Source organism: Penaeus monodon, chromosome 30, assembly GCF_015228065.2.
Source record: "Penaeus monodon isolate SGIC_2016 chromosome 30, NSTDA_Pmon_1, whole genome shotgun sequence".
Taxonomy (NCBI): Eukaryota; Metazoa; Arthropoda; class Malacostraca; order Decapoda; family Penaeidae; genus Penaeus; species Penaeus monodon.
Window position 1 is genome coordinate 17,391,240 of NC_051415.1, and position 1,709 is coordinate 17,392,948.

The window sequence follows — 1,709 nt, forward strand, 5'->3', positions numbered from 1 at the left end:
GCAGGAGCTTAAGACATATTATTCTTACCACTTCTATGGGACCTTCGAGCAGGAGTTGTTGAGCTTTCATCTACTTTCAGGGTTTTCTTAATGGCCTTCCTAGGAGTTTTTGATGGAGTTGTAGCCAATTCTGCAGGATCTACTTTTAGTGTCTTGAGATCTTGACTTTGCAGTTCTCCAGTCTCTTTGAAGTTCCCTCAATTACATGTGTAGGTAATGCTGTTGAACCCTCGCTATGACCTAATAGGAACACCTGCCTTTCTTTTTGTTGATTTTGGTGTATTTGTACCATCAATCTTTGCCTTCGGAGTTTTTGGAGTTTTTGCTGCCTTGGGAATCTTTGTTCAACAGTTTCTTCATTTACTTGATCTGAGGCTGATAATGCAGATGGGGTACCAGGTGTCTTTGCAGTTTTCTTGGGAGTTGTGGTCTGTTCTACCTTTAATTTCTTAAAGAGTTCTTTAGCCTGAATTTCTACTGTATCACTATTTTCATCTTTTCTCTTTGATGATTTTGGTGTTTTTGTCTTACCTGTCTTTGCTTCAGGGGTTTTAGGATTTTTTGCTGCTTCAACTGGTTTGTCTTCATCAGCTGGTGCATCAGCAACCTTTTTGGGAGTTTTCTTTGCAGTTATTGAAGTCTTTGTTGATTTAGGAGTTTTTGCCTCAATGGTTTGTTTTCATCAGCTGGTGCACCAGATATCTTTTTGGGAGTTTTCTTGGTAGCTTTGGAAGGAGTTTTCTTAGGAGTTATTGAGGAATCAGTTGTTTTAGGGGTTTTTGCCTCAATTGGTTTGTTTTCATCAGCTGGTGTACCAGGAACCTTTTTGGGAGTTTTCTGAGTAGCTTTAGGAGTTTTCTTAGGAGTTATTGAAGTTTTAGTTGTTTTTGGAGTCTTTGCCTCAACTGGTTCATTTTCACCAACAGATGTTGCTGTTGCAGAGACTGGTTCTTTTGTTACTTGATCTAAGGCTGATGATGAAGATGGGGTACAAGGAGTCTTTCCATTCTTCTTGGGTGTTTTCTTCAGAATAGCTGTGGGTTCTTCTTTACTATCAGAAGGTGTAGTTTCTTCTGTCTTCCTTTTCTTCCCCAGTTTTTTGGCTCCTGGTGTCAACTTGACAGTTTGGGGAGTAACAACCTGAAGTATATCTTCAGCTTTGTTTGGTGTTGATGGCAGGCCTTTCTTTTTGCTAAAGAGACTCTTCACAAGGGACTGCTCAGTGGTTGTACTCTTTCCTTCAGGTGTTTGGATTTTATTTGCAGGTGATGATGGAGTGATCTTGACAAACTTCTTCACCATATTTGGAGGAGTTTTGAACGCTATTTCATCATCACTTCCGTCAACTTCGACTACCATGGCATCCTGTTTCTGAAAAGAAAATACTACAATATATAACCAAAGAATAACTACATTCTTCATGTTGCTATACTGCAGCTCATATTAAGGAAAGATGTGCTGATTCACAAGTTTTCCTTGAGAGCACTAATTACTTAAGAATAACTAAATAAATAAACATTGAATAGCTTCAACATAATGATACCTATATCTTCTTTTCCAATCCATTAAGAAGCCCATTGTCTACTGGGTGGGAAAAAGTTTATTCAGTCCTGATCATATCAATTACATTTTGTATCATGTGAAAAAAATAAGCTTCTCCATGGATTTAGTGGCAACAAAGGCATAATAGAAACTCAGGTTATCTTAGC

At 38.3% G+C, this 1,709-nt stretch overlaps 1 protein-coding gene across 1 annotated transcript in view; it reads right to left on the reverse strand.

Moving 5' to 3' along the window:
• Nucleotides 1-732: 732 nt before the first annotated feature.
• Nucleotides 733-1,709, reverse strand: part of LOC119592574 (nucleolar protein dao-5-like) — a gene marked incomplete at its 3' end in the record, with an annotated part of 19,358 nt that continues 18,381 nt past the window's right edge. Inside the window, 1 exon segment of the mRNA XM_037941454.1 lies at nucleotides 733-1,371. Coding sequence (XP_037797382.1) covers nucleotides 733-1,371 — 639 coding nt within the window.